At 38.8% G+C, this 23208-nt stretch overlaps 1 protein-coding gene across 4 annotated transcripts; it reads right to left on the bottom strand.

Moving 5' to 3' along the window:
* Positions 1 to 87: 87 nt before the first annotated feature.
* On the bottom strand, positions 88 to 20137 carry LSM14A (LSM14A mRNA processing body assembly factor). 4 transcript variants are annotated; one of them, XM_021282021.2, is made up of 10 exons: positions 19715 to 20137; positions 11699 to 11862; positions 10152 to 10284; positions 8948 to 9067; positions 6902 to 7078; positions 6529 to 6591; positions 5639 to 5818; positions 4176 to 4347; positions 3122 to 3350; positions 88 to 1947 (listed from the first exon to the last, which is right to left on the bottom strand). In XM_021282021.2, exons 1-10 carry the CDS (start codon positions 19833 to 19835, stop codon positions 1924 to 1926), a joined length of 1383 nt encoding a protein of 460 aa, XP_021137696.2. In that variant the 5' UTR covers positions 19836 to 20137; the 3' UTR covers positions 88 to 1923. The 4 variants fall into 4 exon arrangements, with proteins under 4 accessions (XP_021137696.2, XP_005514494.2, XP_005514495.1 ...); XM_005514437.3 differs by having other exon boundaries at positions 8948 to 9070; positions 19715 to 20119; XM_005514438.3 differs by lacking the exon at positions 6529 to 6591 and having other exon boundaries at positions 8948 to 9070.
* Positions 20138 to 23208: the final 3071 nt, after the last annotated feature.

Below are 23208 nucleotides of genomic sequence, written 5' to 3'. Positions count from 1 at the left end.
GCCCCGGGAGCCCGCCCTCCGCCCCGCTGCTGCGGCACAGGCGAGCCCAGCACCGCGAGGCACCAGAAATGACTCCCGAAAGACTGGTTTTATTGAACAGTTTATTCTGGTTTAAAATAAAAAAAGAGACACCCTCACTTCCGTGGAGCAAGGTACACTGAAGGAACCGAGCACCCCCTCCTGCCCCCCGTTCCGGGAAGGACTGAAATTCATTCCCTGACAGCATCGGGCGTTGGTATTTACAATTCATCGTGTTAAATAAGCCTGGGACACCTCGTACAGTATTGCTACAGCACAGCACCTGCCTCTATGCCCAAAAACCTCCACAGCTGCTCAGAACCATGATTTGCGGATCCCAAAAGGCGTTGTTGTTAACATGCAAAAAACATTACTAAACAATATTATCTAACTTCTACGGTTGCCAAATACTTGACCTTAATAAGGAAACCAATTACAAAATACTTCCTTGTAGTGCTATACATAAGTTATAAAATTAAGATTCTATCAACCACTTTTAAATATTCCAATTTTCCAACAGTGCAGTTTTCCACATCTTATCACCACTGAACATTTCGAAATAAAAACAAAGAAAAAAAATCAGCAATTTAGATCAAAATGGTTTAATCTTTGGATCCCTTTATTCCTGTGGCCTTCATATACATATACAGACACAAATGACCAGGTTTCTATTTCAGCATATCAAAAAGTTGTAACTAATCATTCAGAATTGGCAAAAAGTCCATTCTATGTCATTTGTGACTTGACGGTCTTAGAAGCAGAGTCTTAATGTCTCCAAGCTATGGTCTATCAAAATGCAAACAACTTCAAACACTAAGAATTCTTTAAATTGCTTATGTCTACAGGTATTACAACAAAGTTAACATTTCAAGAATTGACAAATGGAGACATACGCTTGTCCCAGGCATTCCAGGAGAACCACAATCACTCGTGCGCCTGGTCCATTATTAAAAAAAAGTTAATATTTATCACTAAGTAAAATTAATTGCAATTTGTGACATACGAAAAATTATCTTCTCCTTATTTGAAAATATCTCCTTAATTTGGTCAAATCCTGTGATATGCCAGAAACTACAAAATCAAACTCTCGCAAGAGAAGGGAAGAGTGTATCCAGTTTTGTGTAATGGAAGAACATTTTCAAATCTTCATTATAGTCCAAATATAAAAAATCAAACATTTAAGCCTGAAAAGCTGCTAAAGAAAACAAAACCAACTAATTCAGTGTTCTTCAGCATATCCACTTTTGCAATAACACAGTATGTTTGCCGACTTAAAAATGTTTATTCTTTAAAAAATTAGTTGCTTTTTATACAGCTATACAAAGTTTGTAATGTTTCTTTGGCAATGGGATATAATGGAATTTTACAACTATATAAAAAGTTTCCTTTGCCTAAGAAACAGTATTTACTGTGTGTACATATTTGACTGACAAAGCAAGTTTTCTACTGTCCAGCACCCTAGTTGATAAAAGTACAACTATCTCAAAGGGATATTACAGGATTTCCAAAAAACAACCTTCAGTGGATCAAAACACTCACAGTATCAACGGCCTTCTGCATACAATTGTCCTTACAACTTGAAGCAATTATCAAATACAGTTTAGTAATAAGAAAAATCCTTTCAGTGATGAAAAAATACTTAAACTCCATCGAAGTACTGCTTTATAATTAACTATACATAAGAAATTACTTATCCTTCTGTCTCAAATATATTTAATGCTCACTGTTTTTAAAGATGGCCATTTTTCAAAAGTAACTGCATTACACCCCTTTGAAATTAAATAGTTAAATCCCAGTGCTGGTGACAAGTATACAGCAAATTAACTTCATTCTTTGCAGAGATTGAAACTAATTCTCTGGATCAAGACGATCTAGACGTTCACCCGGTTTCAGCTTTCTTGTAGACTATGCAGCAACTTTGTTGTCTTTCTAGAGGGAACAAGAGTAGAATGTTAAAATTCATTTTGCAAAACAGAAACCACAAATCAATCTGGACAACAGCACTAGGAGAAGATGCACTGTGATGGCTACTTCCCATCTTCTGCCTTCACAGGAGACCTCCCATGTGATCAGGTCAGCATCTGGGCCAAGCACCCTCGGGCCCGTGCCCGCTCCTCACTGACTACACGTCTGGCACACAAAGCCTCGGTCATTACACCACCTCCTACTTGTCTGGAAGGCTGTGAAATTCCTTCCTTCAGAAATCAAATCTTTGATCTTCAACCCCTCATTTCAATTCATGCTCAGCTAACAAAAAGTTATTTAAATCACAGGACTAATTGTTGCAAATGATTTCTATGCTTATGTGATGATGAAAGCGTGTTTGTACAGCAGGTTACTTCAGCCAGCAAACCTGACATGGTGGCTTCTGCATAACGTTTAAAGGAACTTCAGCTTTGTTCATATTTAACTAAAGTAGTAGTACTTATTTTAATATTTTAAAAACACTCCATGGGACAGACAGAAGTCTCTTCTTTTGAAGGTTTTATGCCCAGTCTCCCGTAGTTCCTCAGCTCCCTGAGTTGAATCACTAGCTGAAAAAAAGTCAATTCTGCCCTAGATTTCCCAACTGCTATTGGATATAATTATGTGAAATTATATTAAAAAAAGTGTGTAACATGACCTTACAGAACTCAAATTTCTTTTATCTTCTTTTGCAAAGGGTCATCACTATGCTTCAGTAACTTCAATTAATCTGTTTGAGGGGTTATTCAGGACCTTGGAAGTCTGTAGGCTTTGTGCCAGTTCATTCACGAAGAATTCAAAAATGTTTGTGGCACACTAGAATAAGTTAAATTACTCCCTCTCAATCTTTACATTTTACAATATTGCTTAGAAAAAATGCCCACAATTCACATTTGCAAAACTTGGATTAAATGTGCAGAACTTTTAATTTCTGACCACCCCCCATCCAATTCCAGCTATAGAACAAACATTTAGGACATGTGAAGAAATGTAGCTTTTAGTTTTGGTTGCTGTTGATAGTAAAATGATGCTATGTAACTAAAATTTCAGCATTAATGGACTGTCAATTAAGTAGCTCAGAGACGTGCAAAATATTATGCAAGAAATTCTAGTTCAACATGAATTAAGTATATTTTACCCTATATTCAAAGTCGGCAAACTCCCTGCCTCCACGACCTCCTCTGAATCCACCACGAAATCCTCGAGGGGCAGTGAAGCCACCTCTTCCACTTCCTCGTCCTCTTCCACCTCGGAAGCCAATGCCCCCTCTGCCTCTGTAACCCCCACGGCCGCGATTGGGACGCAGCGGTATTCCAAAGGTCTCAGCATTTAATCTTCTTTCCTCAGCCCAGGTGGGTCGCCGCTCTCTGCCACACAGAAGGAACAAGGATTGCTTTAAAACCCACTTCAGAAGGAAGACTGCCTGGATTAGTTAGTATTGCCAGAAAGCCCATGAAATGAAAAATGATACATTAATCACATTGTAAATCTCCGCATTATCCCTTCTGCAAGAATCTGGGTGTCTGACACAAATAATTTAACTCAATGAAAAGAGGTATGTTACAGTATCATGATGTTTACCACAATGGACACAGCCTGCATCTCTGCACACAGCATCATATAATAAATAAATAAAAGCTGTCTGCAATTTAAAACAAGAAAGAGTAAGAGTTTGCAGTTACAGATGTTACTTTATCTATTAATAGCTGTCAGTACAACAAACAATAACCCCCCTGTAATTCACAACAGGTCAACAATCCACGACATCTCGTCTAATAAAAAGGCAATAGCGAAAGATAAGCTTCAATTTTCCTGAAATGCTGTCTTCCCATTCAAACCCCACTACTGGCCAAGACAGTTATGCAGGCTACTGAGAAACCATTACCAAAGCACAGCTTAAGCGGTCATTTAGCAGCAACACAAAATACCCAGCTCAGTAAATCTGAAAAGGCGTTTCTAGGGTATGTACACTCCATTCTGGAAGCATTGTTCTAAAACAACATTTCAAAATGTCTTCCTATTAATGTATTGCACTTACAAGGAAACGTTGTGCTTCATATTCCCATTTTATTTTTGCCCACTGCATGTGAAAATAAGCTTTACTCACTTTCAACTCAGAACGCACTGTAGTGAGTAGTGCTGACACAAGCATGCATTAAGTAGACTAACAGGCTTTCCCTTGCAGGCCATACCTGTTGTCATCACAGGAGATGTTATCAAAGAAGGACTTGGTTTTGTCATAGTAGCAGTTGGGTCCAAGTGGATCTTCCTCATCTGCATTCCCTTCGCTATTTTGGGTATCAACACCTGAGTCACCTTTGTCTTCTCCATTTACAGGCTTCTCTGGTTTCTCAAGTTTATCTTCTGGAAAATAAAAGTAAATAGAAGCCTTCCAGACCACCATACTAAACAAAACAGCACTGTTAACTTATTCGCAAACAGACACAAACTATACCGACCTGTGGCAGAATGGATTCAATAGCCATTGATTTTATAACCTACTCACTACTTCCTTTCCAAACTTCAAAACCTCACTTAGTCATTCTGCATATAAAAGCCATTCTCTGTTTCTGCTCATCCCTGTTACCCTTCTCTTCTGTCTCCGCTGTTACCTCCTTCAAGACACAGGGCCAGCACTCCAGCTATTATGCTGTGAACTGATTTTATGGTATTTCTTTCATAATAATGCCTGAAGTTCAACTTACTGTTTTGACTGGTATTGAAAAAGAAGCTGATGGTTCAACAGAACTACCTATTACAATATTAAAGCCTCACCCCTAAATGCTTTACAGGTTAAATCTCATGATGCTGTACATAAACTTCCAAAATACACACACACAAAGATTACCACGCTGTCTCACAGAATATTTCTACAGCTCTTTTTAGCTTTCCATTGCACTTTATTGTTCTGAAAAATATTAGTATCAACAGCAAAAGATAAACCCATTTAAAAAAGATCCAGAAAAAAAGGCAAGCACCGGAGAACAAATCATATGATACTACACCTGTGGTTTTTCTTTACACTGAGATATGAATATTTATTCCTACCTTTTGTTTCCCAACTTTTAGCCAATCTTTTACCAAAATAGGGAACTCCTTGTATTAACCTGTAGCAATTTAATCCAAAAATAGTAGCAGCAGTGTAACAGATGGCTGATCGCAAGAGAATGAGGGAATTAAAACAGAAGCCTGCTAGAAAATGAAACAAAAGTGCTGGCAGCATAGATTTAAACTACTGTGCTTCTTTGGAAAAGGATAGAAATGATAGAAACTTTCTTAAATTGGAACTCTCATGCATCCTCCAGCAAAGTTCTGATCCCAAATTCACGTTTTTTGCGATTGCTTTTGGTCTCTTAATAATAAAACACATGTTTTCTTCTATTGTACCTTTTCAAGAACTCAAAAGTAAACACACTATTCAGATTTTTCAAGTGATCTGCATTTTTAACCAACAAACTTGTTAGAACATGATGTATTTTTGCTAGTTAAACTCTTTCAAAACCTGAGTATTGATGCAAATATTAGATTAAGAGATGATCCCAGTTCACTGCTTGATTTTTTTTCTAATGACTGACAAAAAGAGTTAGTACAATATGCCATTTAGAAGTTTTCCAAGGTAGAACTAAAACAGCAATACAAGCAAGTATTGGTTTACCTTTTAGTTTAAGTTTATTATGGAATTCTCTATCAATTTCTTCCTTGTTGAATTGTGCATTTGCACTTTCAAAGTCAAAGTCCTTCTCAAACTTCATTGGACCATCCCTCCTAATACCGAATCTTCCTCGGCCTCCTCTGTGACCACCACGGCCTCTCCGTGCTGAAGGTCCTCCTGGAACTGACAAGAGGGAAATTCGTGGTTTGTGGTTTTGTTTTGTACATTAGTTTTCCCTTGAGGCGAGTGGGGGCAGCTGTTTATTTAGGTGGTTTGTGTTATTTTTTTGTTTGTTTTTAAATTCCTGAGGTAACAGGTTAGGACTTCATGCATCCTCTTCCTGCATTTGTGTTGTTAAAAGTCCTGTTGGAACAGCTTGTCATTTGTAAATTCACTTAAAATAATTGTTGCAGTGACACAGAAAGCATAATAGTACTATACTTGGGTACTAAAAGACTTTCCAGAAGTCATTAAAAGCTTTCTGAAGTAGAGTTAAAATGTTAGTGGCTTTTTGGTCCAGTATTTTCATAGGTAACAGGTTTTATCTCATGCTGTTGTGTTTACAAATCCATGAATACTGCTGGGGGGGCGGGTTGCATTTTTAGTTAAATCGCTTAATATAGAGCAACCAGAAAAAATTTTCTCTTTAATGTTGACTTATTGTTCTTGTATTATTCTGACCCAAGGCAAAGTTATTGCTACCCACTAGAAACAACTATGTGAGAGCATTCTAAATACGTAAATTCTACCGTAATCTGAACTGCAAGATCTCTGGACACTAGAAATAAAGTCCTAGCAGTTCATTAACTGTACAAAATGATGTATTTTAGCAGACTTTTAAAACTTAATGAAGTCTGAAGACAATGATAACTATTTTTCAAAATAAGATTTACCAATTTGTCGTTTGCTTTCATTTCTGAGTTCATTTTCTGATCTTGAAACTTTGTGTGCTTCAGCTAAAGTTGGAAATAAAAAAATGATTTGTTTATCCAATTAGGTATTTTTGATAATACTTTTGTATATAGTTATGTAGTTCAGATTTCAAAAAAAGCCAGACCTAGAAAAGTAAACCACAAGTTTAACTCCATAAAATTAAAAAAAAAAAAAAAGGAATATATGCTTGACTTTAAAAAGAAACATATTAATCCAGTTCTCTGCTGTCCAGTCTACTAGTAATGGACAGCAGGAGAAATCCTACACATTATCCTTAGAAGGAGCTCTTCACATGAGTATGGAATAAGCCATATGAAAATTATCCAAAGGTACCTCGTCTGTGCTCTTGATTCTCCAATGACTTCTGGCTAGCAGACACCAAAGGTCTGGCTGGTACAGGACTCCTCCTCCCCACTGGTGCTGGAGTAGGCAAGTGGGCCGAAGCTGTTTGCACTGCTTGTTCCATGGTGGGGCTCCTCCTCAAATGATCTATCTGAGGGCTTGAACGACCTGGAAAAAAACAAAGCCAAAACCCAGAGAGTTATTTCTCATCCACAAATTTGAGTTAACTGCTCTCAACCAATCTAGACTGACAGATTTATCTGCCTTACCAGTCAAGATAGCTGTGTCCAAAGAAGAAATAAATATTTCTGCACCCACAGATCCACTAATCCAGAATGAAGGATATTTAGCAATTTCCCTTCCCCCAGTCTAAAAGAAAAAAATGGGTAGGACAATTAATCCCTACCAACCCATCCATGATGTGCATTTAGCTGTGGAATGAAACTTTTTGATTTGAAGTAAAAATGCTCTTTCTGCCTCCTTGGAAAGCCAAGTGGAAAGTGACTGCTCCCAAAGGCAAAGATAAAGTTATCACACTGAAACTGAATTTAATCTAGTGCACTCTGTTGTACGAGCAACACAAAATAAATGAACAGTGAGAGCTTGTACGAGGCGTAAAGCAGATGAAGGAGCTATGAGAGCTTCCCCACAACGTGCTGTTCACACATTGCAATTTGCAGCATGAGTGATTGAAGCCAGAAGCATGTTTAGAATTGAGGCATCAGATCCAGCCAGACAAGTCTATGACACCATGTAGGTAAATCTACTAAGAAATTAGAATAAGACTCAAGTCCCAGTAAGTAAAATAAAAGAATACTGTCATATCCCATTAAAAAAAAAAAAAAAAAAAGCTAAACAAAAGAAGAAAAAACAAAAACACAAAAAAAAAACACACAGAAAAAACCCCAAACCAACCATACCACACTTATGACCTACAAAGATGATGAATATTTTTGAAAGCAAACACGCACAGACAAAACTTGTTGATGCCCCACAGGAAATTTTGTGGCAGAATGTGCGTTCATGCAGAGCATGTGTCACACATCAAGTTTAATAATCATAGAGGTTTTAATTTCACCTACAGAAAACCAAGCTGCTACTCTTTCAACAGAGAAACAGTAGATGCCCAGCATACTCTTTGCTCCCTTCAAGTAATACAACAGAACAGAACTTCTTTTTGGTAATCCACTCAACCAATTCTAGAAAGCAGTCCTAATTGGCAAACAAATCTCAACTAGAATTTAGGAAAAAACCTGTTTGCTGTAAGTGAAATAAAGTGTTTTGCCTTCTAACACTACTACATAAACTTAAAAATGGCACTAGGAATATATCTTAGCACACACTTTTACATGCAGCAATGAAAGTGGAAGAGCAGGAAATAACACCTTCTGGATTTTGAAGAGCAATCTTAACATATATGCATGAAAAGTGAGGGTGAAGGTGCTCAACACTTAATTTCTTTTTTTCTTCATCACCCAAAAAGCACCAAGAATTTCCTTTTAGTTTTTAGTTTCTTTTTCCAATATTACAAAAACTACTCATACAGTTTCTATACTATTAAGCTGACTTAACTGTCCTGTTACTATCTCTACAGGCAATCACATCTGCTGTTAGTATTATTTATGCAAATATACATTTTAAAAAAATACCATTAGGAATAGATTTAAAAACTGTAGGCTGAGTGACTTCACAACTCAATCAGCATGAAGTACCTTGCATTTTGTCATGCTAACAATAAAACTAGATATCAAATTTCCATATGCACCTAACTTGCTAATATTATTCAACTGAAGTCCTGCTCCTCAATACAGAAGCTTTAAGGATAACGAATGTGTGGCTTACAGTTACCTATGCAACATGCACACACACAGGAAAACACATTTAAAGAGAGGTACAAAGCCGTTCAGTGCTTTCAGGTTTTGATACCAAGTGTTTTCATGATAGAATTTAGCTGTTTGGTCAGCATTTCAGGCAACCACCTAAATCACCGGGGCACAACTGGTCAAAAAAGATCAAAGACTTCTTAAAAAGATTTACCTTGAGACATCTGTGTTTTTAGTGATCTTGCATCTGTTGTAAAAGCAGAACCAACTGCAGTGCTTTGGGACATGCCAGCACTGCCTGACGAGTCTGTTCCAAAAGATGTTAAAGAGCCTCCTGCTTTGAAAGAAATAATACAGTTGTAAAACCTTGTTTATGATTTTTTTTCTGTATATTTTTTTTTAATTAGCACTAAATGATTACTGAAGTCATATTAGGCAGTTATTGTAGAATACACACAAGTTTGCCTTTCCTATACACTTTAAGTTCAATGTAATTTGTGCAGTCGTTGTAAGTTGGTAACACTGTAATACCTTGATGCTTTTTATCTAAAAAAAATAATTAAAAGAGCACTGCTAACTTTAGTATTACAAGTATTAAAGCAGCATAGTAATGACAGCATCTTACAGAGAAATAAATAAATGGTATTTGTATATATTTCCACTTAGGATCTTTTAAGCATAAATATGACTGTCACATCTTATGAACGGATATCAAGTTATGGCCAATTCTACAGCTTTCCTTTCACATGGCAAACATTTACAGTACCAGGAGTAACACTGTTGTCGTAACAGTTACAAGAGTGAAAGTTCCAATGTGAAAAACTAAAAACGGAAATAAAAAACTTTAAGGGAGGAATAAAAGTTGGTTGGTGAGTCTCAGAAAGCATCTGCGGTATAAGGGAGCAACTAACCCATGCAGCTCACAAATACTTCAAGCACATACTTCATGCCGGGCTAACATCCCGAGGAGGACGGTGCTGGCACATGTCCTGCTGAATAAGCCAAACCCTCAGTTAAGGCACACACTACCTGGTCAACCTGGGATACCAGGTGTCCACAGCACAGCTATGGAGCTTTTGTGGAAGAACCGCCTCTACCACTTGTGAAATGTAATGAATACATGATTAATGTATTGAATATATATGATAAAGAATGAATTCATGAATACAGGAACCTTTACGCACTCTTCCCTCTGAGACAGGGTGTTCAGCTCTCAATCACAACTGCTTTGATTTGAGCTGCAAAGGCAATGAAAAGCTCTGTACTTTTGAGCTAAACTGTGGAACTGATACAGATTGAAGTCTTTGGATCCACCCTTAAGATAAGATGCTGATGGAATTATAAGCACCAATCACTGTTGATGCACACACATACAACTTCACTTACAGGAAAACACCAACTAATAAAAATGAACATACCAACTCCAACAGCGCCAAACTGCTGCCCCACCAGTGGGCTTGGACTAAACTGACTGTATGCAGGCATCCTGCCAAAAGGACCATAGGACCCCACAGACTGGAATGAAGATGTAGTCGAAGATCCTAGTGAAGACTAGAGACAAAACACACTTGCAGAAATTAATGTTTACACAAAAAGTAGAAAATGGTTCTGCAATGCAAGAAATGCAGAAACTCTCAAACCACTTGTTAAATTTAACCTAATGCCACCACTGCAGCTAATACGTATAAAGACCTTAACATTTGTAAAGTTGTTTCTTAGAGCAACAAGAATTTAACCACTTTAACACAGAGGCAAAGACAGCACAAAAATAATGAATTACATACATTACTCTGCATGAAAACCCAAAGCAGACAACAACTTGCAGAAAACATTGCCACAAGTATGTCCACAGGTTAGAAAGCACTTCTGCCCTCCCAGTATCAGAAACTTGCGAAAACAGTACCACAACATTTTGCAATCTTTTCCCTAGAATCTCAGATACTGGACTCTCTTGTCAAACATTTGTATAAGCTTTTATTGGCAAAGTTGGAAAATGCCAAATCTTCTTCCCTAAAGTTTCAAAAACCACATGAACAATGAAAGACTCAAACATAATGGAGGAGGGTGGGGTCATTACTATTATTGGGGCTAGCAGTAATAGTATTTCACAGCTCTCAACTACTTCGGACAGAAGGAGCTGCACCCAATTTAACAAAAGACCGTAGAGGATTACAAGGGTATTTTGTAAAGAAGCATCAAGATTTTTCATCTTACAGAATAGTTAAATGTTAGAAATGCAAACACTTAACATGGAATGATCAAATTCTATTTGAACAAATAACTTCCATCTTGCTCTCAGGGATGATTTCAAGACATCCCACAAGCACAATCAACAAGCCAACAAATTTCAGAGATGAAAAATACCCATATCTGTCAGTCCACGAACTACAAAATGAGATTAAGCCTGAAGGCTTCAAGTTGTAAGTTGCTTTCCCTTCAGCAACCAAGTATTCCGTTTTCAAATAACTTCTCTTCAGTATGAAGTCCTTTTAAAAACACGTAGCTAGATGAAACACTTTTATAGCCGTAGTCAGTAAAAAAAAAGTTGAACATTAAAAATCAAAGAAAACAAACCAACCAAATCACTAATGATTTGGGGAAGTTTCAGCATCTACTCTATTTGACTCATAACAAGTCTCATCTTTCCAAAAAGTCTTGCATACGTGTCCTCCTAAGCGAAGTACCTTTCAAAAAAGTCATCAAGGTCTACCAAAAGTCACCAGCTGTTTTTGAAAAACAGGTAACTTTGATATCCAGTGCATTGTGCTACAGTTAGATTTCAACCTTGATTTTCACCGTTAAGGGCATGATTCAAAAGAGGAAAATCTTTCCAAAGATGTTTACATCGGGTTGTGAACTGTACAGCAACAAACATTTTTAGTTTTTAAGCACTCAGCTACAGAGCGCTTAAAGCTACCAGGTTATATCATCAGCAACAAGCATCCAAAAATATGTTTTGACTTACCTGAACAATAGCAGGGTCCTGTGGCAAAGAACACTGAGGCTTTGGTGGCTCACAGACAGTTAGGTCTTTAATGTCACTGCCACGGAATATAATATACTCAAAGACTTCATCACGAGGTGGTATAGGTCTATCAGTTGGTCTATCTTCTGTACCAAAGGAGCGAACTGCAAAATTGAGAAGGGAGAAAAAAATAACAATGCCCCACAGTCAACAAAAAGGTTCCAAATCTACTGCAGAAACCAATAGCTTTAAATTAAAAAAAATACAATTCTGTTGGGAAAAAACAACAACTTATTACACAGGCAGCATATTCTTTGCCATTATCAACTGCTCTGACATAAATAAGACACTTGATCTTATAAATTTCAGCTAAAAAAAAAAAAAAACATGCAGAAAGACACCTCTTGTTTTCCTTACTAAAACACAACTTACGCTATCACTCACATGTTGAATGTTTCAACTGCTTTTTTGAGTATAAGGCGAAGTAGCAAAGCAGTTTTTTGCTAAAGTTAACACTTTCTGGACATAAACTTACAAATCAGGAAAAAACAATGCTAATACCACTAGAAATCAGAATATTAAAAACACCTAAAACAAAGTTATTTTTAATACATTCAAGGTCTGAATCAAGATTTTGATAAAAATTAGGAATTCCGTTGTATGTGTAGACAATTTTCACTACGCAAAATGCACTCTTGATGCTGTTGTAGGTTTCATATTATCCCTGCCAAATTAAGTAAACTCACTGGGGCATAACCATCTCCCTAAGTAGGCCTGCACAGAGTGCAACCTATCAAGACATTAAGTTTATTTGTACGTACTTAGCTGAATTCCAGCAGTTTTCAGATTGCATAGTGATGAAGCTTGTAATGCTTTTCCCCTTGCACTATGTATAATCACTACCACTGTATCACTGGCATTGCTTTCACTACCCTCTCCAAGACTTTCCCCTCACAAGACTGCCAACTCCAGGTGAATACAAAATGAAGCAAACAAATGAAAAAAATGTGAAGAGGTAAGTCTCCAAGAGCTAGAGTCTTCTAAGCAAAAAATAATCAACTGAAACCGGAGAGGGGGGCGAAGTCCCATTCTACTGAACATCAACTTGCAGCAGCTTTAACAATCCTTCACAACTGTCTTTGCTCAAACCTTTTAGGAGGCTTTTGTCTGCTTTGTGAGATAGTACACATTAAAGCAAAATACTTATATTTTCTCAGCATAGTTTACCAGAATTAGTTTTCCCTCCATTTTCAGATGCATCAACAATTCTGAGACATCATTAGGCACTTATATGCAGCCATAAAACCATAAGTAAAAAAAAAAAGCAGAGTTTCCTATAGAGCAATATAAAGTTATATAGATTTCTCAGGCTGCACTAAGCTTCTTCCATCACTGTTCTTCTAGTGCTGAATAAACAGAGCTTATCAGTCAAGTACTACAAATCTCTTTGAGAAGTATAATTCATGAGTAAAGAGATCAACTCCACACTACATTAAGTGGTTACGATTATTTTGTTCATAGTTATATCATCTACTGAGCTGAATTTAATTAACTTTTCTATTTCTGTGCATCTCAAAGTCTGCTCTGAATGGTACTAGAAAATGTAAACACTGTAAAAAGGCATACACTGTTAATTTCAATCTTCTGTTCCAAGATAAATTTGTCTTCTCTTCTTCCACTACAGAAAAAGATACCTGAAGCTGAAGAATTTGCAGGAATTTAACTCAAAGTAACTACACAACAGTTTAACACCACAATAATTTGATTCTGTGTATTACTGTAGTTCAATTCTGCTGTCTTTCTGTTTCACTGACTTAACCCTGGATCCAACTTCACTTTCTGGTCATCCTATGCTCTATTTATTAGATAACTAGTAAATTAACTTGGCCCTTCATTCCACCATTTGACCTGCTGGCTGTCTGGAAGTATGACCCAAGTTGATTTTGTATGAGTTCTCTTTATCCGACACCAAAATGGTGGCACTAATAGCCATGTTGCCTACAAAGGTGCACAAAAACAGCCAGAGTGTCAGAGTGTCTAGATAAAGTGAAGGAACTAAGCAGTAGCAACGACAAAAAAGGGCAGACACTAGAGGATCACATCTCACCTTCAGATAGAAATAAAAATCTGATGAACTATGGAAGAAACCTGCTTTGAAAGTACTTCAATTTTAAGTCAGAACTACACTGCACAGTTAAGTATTTTACTATTAATATCAACATCACAAGACATATATAGAAACAGTTCTAACACTTGGCAATGACCTTTCTCCAGTCTAAACCAACAAAGAAAAGTGATCAACCTAACTTTCATACCCCATAAGAGGCAAAGTGATGTTACTGTATGTAAAAAAAAATTTATTTCTCCCCATCATAAAATTATGAAAACTTCAAAAGGAAGTATTTTCAATACCAACATTTAAAATTATCTTTAAGATATTCAGCTGTCTATGCAACTAGATCAAGACACTGATAAGGTCGTCAATGGTTTTGCAATAAAACACATCAAGAGTTGCTACTAAGAGGTTTGTTTTTCTCTCTACCTCTCCACTGCCCCAAACCAAACTGGTTTTAGTGCAACTTTCTGCAAAATTGGACATTGCTCAATTTTGTCCAATGAAGATTAGCTCTGCTGAAAAGAGGTAAGCAAGCTCCTCTGATTCAGGATTCAGCCTTCCTTTCTCACCACAAAGCAAGAACAAAAGCCATCCCCACATCTAATTTCCTTCTAAAGCAAGGAACCAGAAGTGCATGCGTGGCAATCCAACAAAGTTTAGTATAAGGGTTACTCAATGTTTTTGCGGCGTCTATTCCAACTCGGTCCTTCAGGTATTAGTATAACGTAAATAACTGAATGTTACTTTAATATTTTGCAAAGAGATAGCTAACTTTACAGTCTCTTCTTTCCTAGCCTGGATTAGTATTTAACATAATCTAAGCTCACTAAAGTAAAAAGTCTAATATTAAAGGTGGCCAGTACCAAACAATTTTCGAAATAAATAGCTTTTACCATAGTTTTGCATACTCGGAAATACTAAGTTGCCAAGTAATCAAAAAGACACGGTATTGGAGCAGTAGCCTTAGAGCTTTATCCAGCTCTGTCTCTAGGGCTATTTCCTCAGACCACATCCTTCCTCCAGAACAGGGTGCAGTGGTTCATATGCAGCAAAATATTAAAGAGTAAGAGGAAATGAAAATAAGGATGTGAATGATAACATAATCTTATAACATTTACCAGGACTACAGTAAATCCATTTAATCTTACCTTGTCAATTTAAGCATTTTGTGCTTTTGTTTGTTTGCTTTTTAAATGAGCTAAACTGGCTTTGTGACTTGCAAACAAAATGGCAACCATCACAGTTAAAAGCAAACTAATTTTTTGTCAGGATAAATACACACACTTAAGTAACCAGCTAGAAAGAGGCTAATGCTGTTGAGGCTAACATGATTCATGTATGTGACTTTATACCCAAGTATTTCCACCAATTTCACATTGAAGTGCTCTGAGCAAATTTTTGTACAGATTTTGACTGACTTCAATGTTACCACTATACTATATTTTAATGCATATTACTATATTATACCATTATATCATCCAGGTAAAACACTGCAACTTTACCTGCCAGTTAACAGAAATTATTACCTGCTGATTAACACCTAAAAATACTGTGCTAATCAGCAGCCAAGCTATATATTCTACCAGCAAAAGCACACTCTGTTCCCATATAATGCAAAATACTGCAAATGGGTAGTTCAGTCTCTGTACACTACTGACAGAATCTTAGGAGCCTTACTTCATATATAGCATACATACAGAGAAATCAGTCTTTCCCCACTCTTAAGATACCTATGAGAAGCATGATGACTAAAACATCAACACCTTTTCCCTGTAAGCATGCTCAGATGCCTGCACACCACATTACAAGAATGCACTAACATGAAGGAGAAAGCTTGTGCTGAGCTTATGCCTTCAGAACAGTTAATTCAGCCTGCATTTCCTTACTCGTAAGGGTGGCGAGTTAACAGGGAGATAGATAGGAGGGAAGTAGCCAGGAATGGGCTGTGACAAGAATTTTTCTGCTGTGACATACTATATGCACTGGGTAGTTTTGGCACACATGCCCTAAACCTCAAGACATGGAGGGAGCATGTCAGTTGACTAAAAAATAACTTCTAAAAACTTGATAAAAACGTAACCCTTCACATTCCTGCTCCCGCCCTTGAACTACAGGAAATGCTTGAGTCTTCATGAGAATTTAACTTTTTTTCTGTCTATGTTTGAGTCTTTCACCCAATTAATATTGTATAAAAGACTAAAAGAAAGGGACGTTTTATCTTTCATGTGCCATTCAACTCCAGAAAACACTATCACAGATGACTGATGCCAGAAATACCAGTAGTTTAACGACTTCTTAAGTTACTGAAAGCTATTTTGTTAAAATCTATTAATTATAATGGTTCCAAACACACATCTCAATAGTTCAACAGCTGAAGAGTGAAAACTGATACATTTTATCAGAGACATGGTAAATAATTTTCTGCTTCTTATACTCACATGCCTCAGGATTCCCTACTGTTGGCAAGGAACAAAGCCTCTTCTGACCCAATATGGTGGTTCTTACACAGTTTACCTCCATTAAAAGTCCATGCCTCTATGTTCGTGCATTGAAACAGGAATACATTATGTACTACTAACATGAAAGATCCCATCTAGTTTTTAATGCTGCGACATATAAAGATCAAGCACAATCAGCCATGATTATTCTACGACTGTGCCCAGGTAGGGCAGCAATCACTTTACAGCAAGGAAATTTTACTCCTAACCGCGGCTTGCTAACTAGTCTTAGATTAGTTGGACTTAATGATGTTTAAAAAATTGAGTATGAATTAGTAGAAGTATGAACTAAAAGGACATTCCAAGTTAATTTAACTTGAAACTTGAGAATATGAGTGGGTAGGTTTTGGTTCCACAGACCAGCTCAGAAAAGCTGGCAATCCAAAAAACATATGCACCAATAGTATGTAAAAACCTGAAATAATTGTATAGCTTGCTTAATATTTGGAATCTGATAAAGATGGGAATTTTCACTGTTATTTAAATAGCAAAGCACTTTAATACTTTGTGAAAGGATGCATTGCTTTCCCTTATCAGGCTCTAGCTTAGGATAAAAATGTTACACTTGATTTAAAACAGTTGCTATCTTTCTCTAACTCATGACACAGAGGCCACAGCTTTTGCTAGAGAAAGGATCACTGCTTTGTAAGTAAAATGCCAATTAGAGAACTATGAAGATTGCTCCTCAGTATCTGAAGACTATAATCAGCACCCTGTTAGCAACCCAAGAATCTTATTTCTGTCTAAAACCCCAGATGACTTATGATAAATGAAAACATTCCACACATACAACTTCATGAGACTAATCTCAGTCTTCTGTTTAGCCCACTGAACTCCTACTGCCAAGCAAATCTGCAGTCATTCAAAACCAGATTCTACTTCTTTTGTGCTTTATGTCACAAACAATTTCAGTGATTTCAGCTATTACGTGAATAATGATAAACCTCCTTCCACTCAATCCAGGTAACAGTCACATGAAGCCAGCTACACAGCAGAACAACTGAAAGCAGAGAGTCATTTTCTGGGGATTTTTTGTCTCTTTCTGACCAAAAATTTTACATTAGTGGTGAAGATCCACAGCAAACAGTTCTGGTTTGACTTCTGGACTCACCACAGGAAGAAAAGATAACTATTATATGCCTAACGTATTTCCAGCTATAGACAGTTTAGAAGGAAGATCTGCTGCTTTCACATACAGACCTGGCCATGATTAACCAACCATATTTGTATTTGCTATCATAACACATTCACATGACCTAAACGTTCATTTATTCAGAAACTTTAAAACTCTAGAGTTAAGCATTTTGTTCATGAGCCCAGTGAATTGTTTTACACTCCAATATGGCTGTTACCAGCTTCCAGATTAATCTCAAGATTTTTGGTTCCAGGTGGCCTAGAAATACTGGTTTATTCTCTTCTGCATCATGACATTATATTACAAAACACACATTTTTCAGCTAACTCAGCCAAGTTTTATTAAGGCAAATTTAATGGTTTAGATTTACATTTCTGATGAGAGCTACGGGAAGAGAGTAGATTAGATTTGTAACTGTAGCTTGATCCGTACTAAATATGTACAACTTGGACAGATATGCCATGACATGACTTAACTGCTTGCGAAAAGTCATGAAAAATTGGCTTGGTCAGCACTAAATCTGTCTAATTTACGGCAAGACTATCACAAGCTCCTCAAGGACGGGATTCTTATAAGTGCTTTTGTACAAACCTTAACACAATCACAGCATGCAACTGGAATTTCTAAACGTTTATTTTTAATCATAGCGCTCATCTTTTTATCATATGAAAAAACACCAGCTGCCCTTTTTAAACAATGCAATTCCAGCAAGGTAGTTTAACCTAAAGGCAACTTTAGAAATAAATAAAAATCACATCATGAATACTAAACACCCCATAAATGAACTATGCAAACTGGGGACCAAACCTACTGTAACGTGTTTCAAAGCATACATATAAGAATTTACAAAACAAAGCAATCTATTTCTTAAATAACAATTATTTGGGGCAGTGGAAGGAGGGGAGGAAGAAGAGGGCCTTAAAGTGACAAGGCACACAAACAAGAATTACCACAAAGGCCAATGCAAGATAAAAGCAAACAAACCGCTAGACAGTATCAACTCACAGACCAACTATTATACACACAAATTACAGAAAACATACCAGATTGCCATCATCTTAGGATGCTAAGCCCATCATATCAAACAAGAACTGAAGTTCAGAATACTCTCAGTCCCAAATATTTAATGTAGACAAGGAGCAACTTCTCCCCTTACCTAATGGCTGGATAAAATCTCTGCTTTTAAATATACATTTAGATTACTTATTAATGCCTCACAAGTCAAGAAGTGTAAAGTAAAATACCATTAAGTTTTGAAGAATGTATTATAAAGATGTTAATTAAAATTCTGACTTCATTTTTAATGTGAATATTATACATTCACTGCCGTGGCTAATATACTTGTGTTGAGAGTACATTATCACACACAACAACCCAGTTTCAAAGATCATTTTTTACTCTCCAGTCTCTAACACTCTTCTTAGTAAGCACATCTTCCTAACTTTCCTACACACACATACATATTGTCTGGCCAATACATTCGCATGCAAACGTCTGTACTCGATTTTGATTCACGGAGTGCCTCTGAAATGAAGAACTCGCGATCAGCCTTTGTTAATAACCTAGCACTCACAGGATCCCCTTCAGACCCGAGCTGTCCCATACCCCAGGATGCAGAAGAGTCCAGTCGTACACAGCCCTGTATCCTGGAAGTCTGGAAGTTTTACGATGCAAAGAAATCCTCTTTCGAGCCTCCCCCTCCTATTTCCTTTTATACACTCTGGACTGCTTTCACCGCTAACGGCTGCATACTTTACTCAGGCCGCCTTTGAGCAGCCCCCAACCAGGGAACGCTCCTGGCTCCTTCTTCCGACGGTCCATCCGCGGCCGCCCTTCCCGCACGCCTGCCCGGGGCCGGGGCAGCAGCCGCGCGGCGGATGCGGGGCTTCCGCACCACTGTGCGCCCGCCACTCTCCCCGACCCCGCTCACTTCCACCTCCGCCGGGAAGCGCCGCAGCCGCTCCGTCGGGGAGGACGGCGGGAGGACGCGCCAGCGGCCACAACTCTCACCGAAGCTCCACCAAGCCCCTTCGCGGCTGCCGCCGGGCCCTGGCAGGCTGCAGGCCTCCCCCTCGCACCCCGGGCCTCCTCATCGACACGACGCCACGGACGACTCTGCCGCGGTTTCAGGTTCTTGCTCGATCCCCAACGGGCCCCCAACGGTTCCTGCGCCACCGCACGCCCCGCGGCCCCACTCCCCTCCCGCCCCCTCGCCGAGGCGTTGCTGGGCCGCCAGGGCCCAGCCCTCGGCTCCGCCAGGCCCTTACCCTTGGCCAGCGCTACAGTGGAGTTCTCGGTGTCGATGGTGTACAAGATCCCTTCATAGCGGATCTCGGCCTTAGAGATAAGGCTGATCTTGCTGCCGATGTAGGGCGTCCCCCCGCTCATGGTGCTGGCTCCTCGGTCAGGGACACCCCCACTCCTCCCCTGCCGAGCGCTCCTGAAGCCGGATACAAGCAACGCAGCAAGCCGAGCTCAGAGTCGTAGTAGGCGCTCTACTCCTCCCGCTTCGAACCCAGCCTTCCGCCGATCCCCCAACGACGGCTCTCCCTGCGCAGACTCCCTCAGCACACTCCGCACCAGAAGCGCCCTGAAGCTCCCAACATGGCCGCCGCCTTCATCTTCCCTCAGAGCCGCCCCCCTTCGCTCCTGCCGCGAAATGGATGCCGGGAGTGGCGGTGATCTCGCGAGAACTGCCGGCGGGGCGGGGCCCGCTGAGGGAGGGGGCGGTTTTTTGGACCACCCGGGAGTTTAACTTGGTGCCGTGAAACGCTGAGGGCCATGGGGCGTTCGTGCCCTTCGTGTGGAGCGCGGCTTCCCCGGCACCCGTGCGGCTCGGACTGCGGGCTGTGCTCGGCTGTGCTCTCCCTGCCTGGCCTAGGGGCGGTGTGTGGGGTCGGGGCTGTGCGTGGCCCGCGGGTCTCCCAGCTTCCCCTCCCAGGGCTGCTGCCCGGCGCGCCGGGAGTCTGGGTTCGCAGCTTGGAAACCCATAGCCCGTGAGCACCGGGGGATGTGAAAGTAGGTTCGCTGGTTTCGGCTTTTCGTTGTGGTGTTTTTTTTTTGTTTTGTTGAGTTTCTTTGTGTTTTGTTTTGTTTTTGAGAGAGAGGCCCAAGCTATCTGCCATTGAATTGCTAAATTCTTGTGATCCTTAATAAGCAGTTTATAATCCAGTCCTGTGGAGATTTGCAAAAGTCTAGGTGATGATAACTACTTAGTTTGTATTTCAAGGGGATTCTGTTATACTCAGTTGACAGTGTTGAGATAGTCAGATCTTGCCAAGCAACGTTAAGCTACACAACTGTTGATGAACTCTTAACTATAGTGTGGAATTATTCCTGAAAAAAAAAAATACTCTTTTAGTACAAATACGCACACACACACACACAAATGTGATTTTGAGATTGTATTTACACACCTTAAGTAAAATCCCAACCGAAGCTTCCTGTTGGAGACTGCCCCAGGGCCCCATTTGCAGCCTGGAAAACGATATGCAAAAACCTAACTTCTGGAAAAGGTACTTAATAGCTTTTATTGCAGCAACTGGACACTAATATGTTGCAAGGATTCAGCAAGCATTTTGTTCAGAATAGGGCTTTGAAAAACAATGGCAAGCCAGATTTTTCTGGAATGGCCTCCACGGTTCTAAATAGGAGCCATTCTGCTAGAAAGCGCATGCCTGAGTCCAACTGACGGTGAAGTCCTGGAGAACTCCATTGCTCAGGGATCTTTACTGTGATGTGCTTCTAGCATGTCCTGGACTACTTGAAAGATTTTGTAATGAAGTTCTTTGGTTAATGACTAGAGGTATGTGGCCATATAGATTCCATGGGAGACTGCTGTTGGAAATTGGCATTTGTAACTCAGCTTGAAGTAAAGCTACTGGTTAGAAAATAACATAAGACACCTATGATCCCTGACAGGAGAGTCTCCCTGAAGTATTCACTGGAGATTGGTCTGTGGCTGCTTCTCAGCTGTGGCTAAATAACATTTTGGAGGAGGTGGAGAGCCTAACGACAATCTCGAGGATCAGCTACAGTCTTTATTATGTGGTGTTCCTGCTCCTGCCTCCTTACAGGAGATGTATTAGCTTCAGATATAGATGGGGCTTGGAAGAGGGAAGAAACGTTTTGGAGGAGGTTGCAGGGAAGATGGGGCCCCTGGCTGATGAAGGGAGAGGACACCATGGGGGGAGGGGGGGGAGGAAGGCAGGCAGGCTTGTGATACTGACATAGGAGGAGAGAGAACAACATCTGGCCAACATCTTCCTAAGTTTTCCCTCATCTGCCCCCCAAAATTGTAGTCAAAGACTCCCATGTATAGAATTAGAGTTTCACAGTTGTGTGGTGGAACAGGAAATAGAAATAGATGTTTCTTTGAGCTTGGGACACAGTATAGGAGCATTTCAGGAGAGAATTCAAGCAGAAAACTACCAGAGTTTGCTTTTAGGTGTTAACGCTTGCAAAGTTTCTGAAAGAGAGAAGTTGCCCAGAATGAATAAAAGAAAAAAAGCTAGGAATAGAAAACTATCCCCTTGACAAAAAATCTGAGGGTTAAATTTTAACCTTCTTGATGTCAAATTTTCCCAATCCTCTCCATCAAGTCCTGTCTGGGTAAGCACAGGCAATATTTACAATTATGATTCACTTCAAAACAAAAGCTCCTAGATTTCTGTAACCTGTATTTAAAAAAGAAATTCCTTTGCAACTGAAATACATGAAGCTAAATTTAGACACATTTCTACAACAGTTGTTGGTTACTTTAGCCATCTTTGTGCTCTCCAATTTGTGGAATTTATAATTTCTAGTTCATACTTAAAATCAGCAGTTGAAATAATATTTTTTTAGCATAAAGTGAGTTTCAATTATGAATGTAAGGAGTTCTGTAAATTCCTTTTAAATTATCTCAAAATCTTATCTCAGTTGGTAGGTACCATTTTAATGTTAGTTTTAAACTTAATTAGTTGTATATTTGAATGTACTGAAAGTGTGTTTTTCAAGGAAACCCATGACACATACTAGAAAAATAGTGCCCCTTTTTAAATGCTTTCACTTCTCTGGATGACAAAAAGATACTTGTCTGTGTGAACTGTTATTACTCCCTGCAGCTTAATATGGCAGTGGTGCTGCTATTATGTAGTGAGTTATTAATGAAAACCTTAGGCTGGAAGCAGGGAACAGGGCTTAACAGTGTTGATAACTGAATAACAACTCCGTAAGTTTTGTGGTGCATTTTTTTTCACAGCTGATTTTAAAGCCATGGTTGGAAGTTAGCTTTCCTAATAGACATTATCTATTTCAAACAAAACATAATTCAGGAATGATTCTACTTTAGAGATGAGATTATCACAGTGGTCTCTTAAGATTTTTTAAATTATTATTTTATACATATTTAACTCCAAAAAATGAAAGGGCAACAAATACATTCAGAGTCATGTTTTCTATGATGAAAAGCATGTAAATATTTGAAAAATATTTTTATAATAAAATAATTAATACAAACGTTCACAGAGATTCTGTACTCACTCCCTATGGGCACAAGCCCAAAGCCAGTTTCATCAGCAAGTTTATATACATTCTTATGTATGTCATCACTTCTTGGCTTGAAAGGAGTCCAATGTGAATCAGTATTCATCATGTTTTATTAAATAAAATATGCTATTACACTTCCTTATTCTGTGTGCTTATATGTATAAAATGGCTCAATTAAGAAGAGGTGAGTAGGAAGAAACATGAATTCATATTTTACAGTTTATCCACCCAC

The sequence above is a fragment of the Columba livia genome, chromosome 13 (genome assembly GCF_036013475.1).
Source record: "Columba livia isolate bColLiv1 breed racing homer chromosome 13, bColLiv1.pat.W.v2, whole genome shotgun sequence".
Taxonomy (NCBI): domain Eukaryota; kingdom Metazoa; phylum Chordata; class Aves; order Columbiformes; family Columbidae; genus Columba; species Columba livia.
This window is presented reverse-complemented; position numbering and strand designations above follow the sequence as displayed.